Genomic DNA, 1,884 nt, shown 5'->3' on the forward strand with positions numbered 1-1,884 from the left:
ATTTGAGAACAGAGTGTACTTCCCGAATGGAAATCTTTATGACCTCTCAAATAAACCAAGAGAGTTTATTTCGAGATGCATTCAAGGTGGAAGATGTATGTTGTCAGATAACATTAAACAAAAGAGTAAAGAGAAACTCATTGCTGATTTCGACGCTGTTTCATTATATCCATCAGCTATAGCAAGACTTTATACTTTAGAAGGTATTCCAAAGGTTATGAAGAAAGAAATGTTAAGCAAAGAGTATCTCATGAAACATTTATTTGATGACGACCAAAAGGAACCCATTGGTGAAAAGTTTATGTCTGGCTTCTTTGTTCTCATTAAGATAAAAGAGATTGGCATACATAGACACTTTCCTTTAATAGTTTGTGACCCTGAACTAAATCTAGAACTTAACGTTCCCAGAAGTTCAAATACTTGCTGTTTAATGTATGTTGACCATATAACATTACAAGACCTCATAAAATATCAAGGTGTCAAATGTGAAGTGTTGCAAGGATACTATTACGATGGAAACAGAGATATAAGAATAAGAGATGAAGTAAAGAAGTTGTTTGAGTTAAGGTTAAAGTATAAGAAAGAAGGAAATCCTTTGCAAGAAAATATAAAGCTCATTCTGAACAGTATTTATGGCAAAACTATTCTATCTCCTATTGAGTCAAAAATAACCATAGTAGATGACAAAGATGCTATAAGATATGCTATAAGAAACTACAACCATATAGTGAAGTTCGAAGGTTTGGATGGTTCGGATAAAACTATTTTCAAGCTAACGAAAAGCATTTGCAGATACTTTAACTTCTGTCCACTTGGTGTTAATATTCTGTCAATGTCGAAGAGAATAATGAACGAAGTATTCTGTACTGCAGAAGATATGGGACTTCAAATATTTTACCAGGACTGTGATAGCATGCATATTTTCAATGAAGACATACCAAAGCTTGCAGCAGAGTTTAAGAAGAGATACGGTAGAGAACTTATTGGTAAAACATTAGGTCAGTTCCATTCTGACTTCGCAGAAATAACACCTGGAAAACAAAGTTTAGCATACAAGTCAATATTTTGTGGAAAGAAGACTTACATAGACTTACTCACTAACGATTTAAATGAAGTTGCATTCCATGCACGTTGCAAAGGTGTCAAACAAGACGTCCTTGCTTTAACAGCAAATGAAATGTTTCCTGAAGCTATACAATGCTATTACAATGAAGATAAGAACATTCACATACCTGTTGGAACATATGACAAAGACTCTGAGTTCAGTTTAATGAAACTTTACAAAGCACTTTATGACGGTCAAGAGATTGGATTTGACTTATGTAAGTCTGCTACACTTGCATTTGAGGAAAAGTTTAACTTTTCTATTCAGACTAAGACTTCATTCATAAGAAAGCTTAAGTTCTGAGAACATGAATGAGAAAAATAATGAGGTCATTTATTTTTGTCAGCAGTGAGGTCATATAAGATTATATTGACGTTTGAATGCACTGTATGAAATTTTTGTAAGTTTTCCTTTTACAGTCCATGCATTTACATACAGAGTTCCACATTTATTGTTTTCCATTACATGAAGCTCTCTATAGCGAATTCCATTAAAGAAATAGAAGAGGTCTTGTTCTGGGTCATAGTATAAATCATCGAACTCATGTTTTCCATATGTTTTAACTTCAATGGAGTTTTCACCAATTTCATCTACATAGTTATAATTTATACCATTTGCTTTACATCTGTTTTTATTGTTTTGTTGTGATGTTACATATCTTAAATTTTCTATTCTATTGTCTGTTCGTATATGATTTATATGGTCTACTTGAGGTAAGTTGTCTGGGTTAAGTATGAATTGTTCTGCTATAAGTTTGTGCTTGAAGTATTTTTGACCGT

At 32.8% G+C, this 1,884-nt stretch overlaps 1 protein-coding gene across 1 annotated transcript, besides 2 other annotated features; it reads left to right on the forward strand.

Moving 5' to 3' along the window:
• Window positions 1-1,463: part of a mobile genetic element that runs on past the window's edge.
• Window positions 1-1,884: part of a mobile genetic element that runs on past both edges of the window.
• Window positions 431-1,408, forward strand: TVAGG3_0050860 (organellar and viral DNA polymerase type B; the record flags this gene model as incomplete). Its single annotated transcript, XM_051221031.1, has 1 exon — window positions 431-1,408. The coding sequence occupies one exon, from the start codon at window positions 431-433 to the stop codon at window positions 1,406-1,408; it is 978 nt and encodes a 325-aa protein (XP_051106017.1).

This window comes from Trichomonas vaginalis, chromosome IV (genome assembly GCF_026262505.1).
Source record: "Trichomonas vaginalis G3 chromosome IV, whole genome shotgun sequence".
NCBI classification, from domain to species: domain Eukaryota; phylum Parabasalia; order Trichomonadida; family Trichomonadidae; genus Trichomonas; species Trichomonas vaginalis.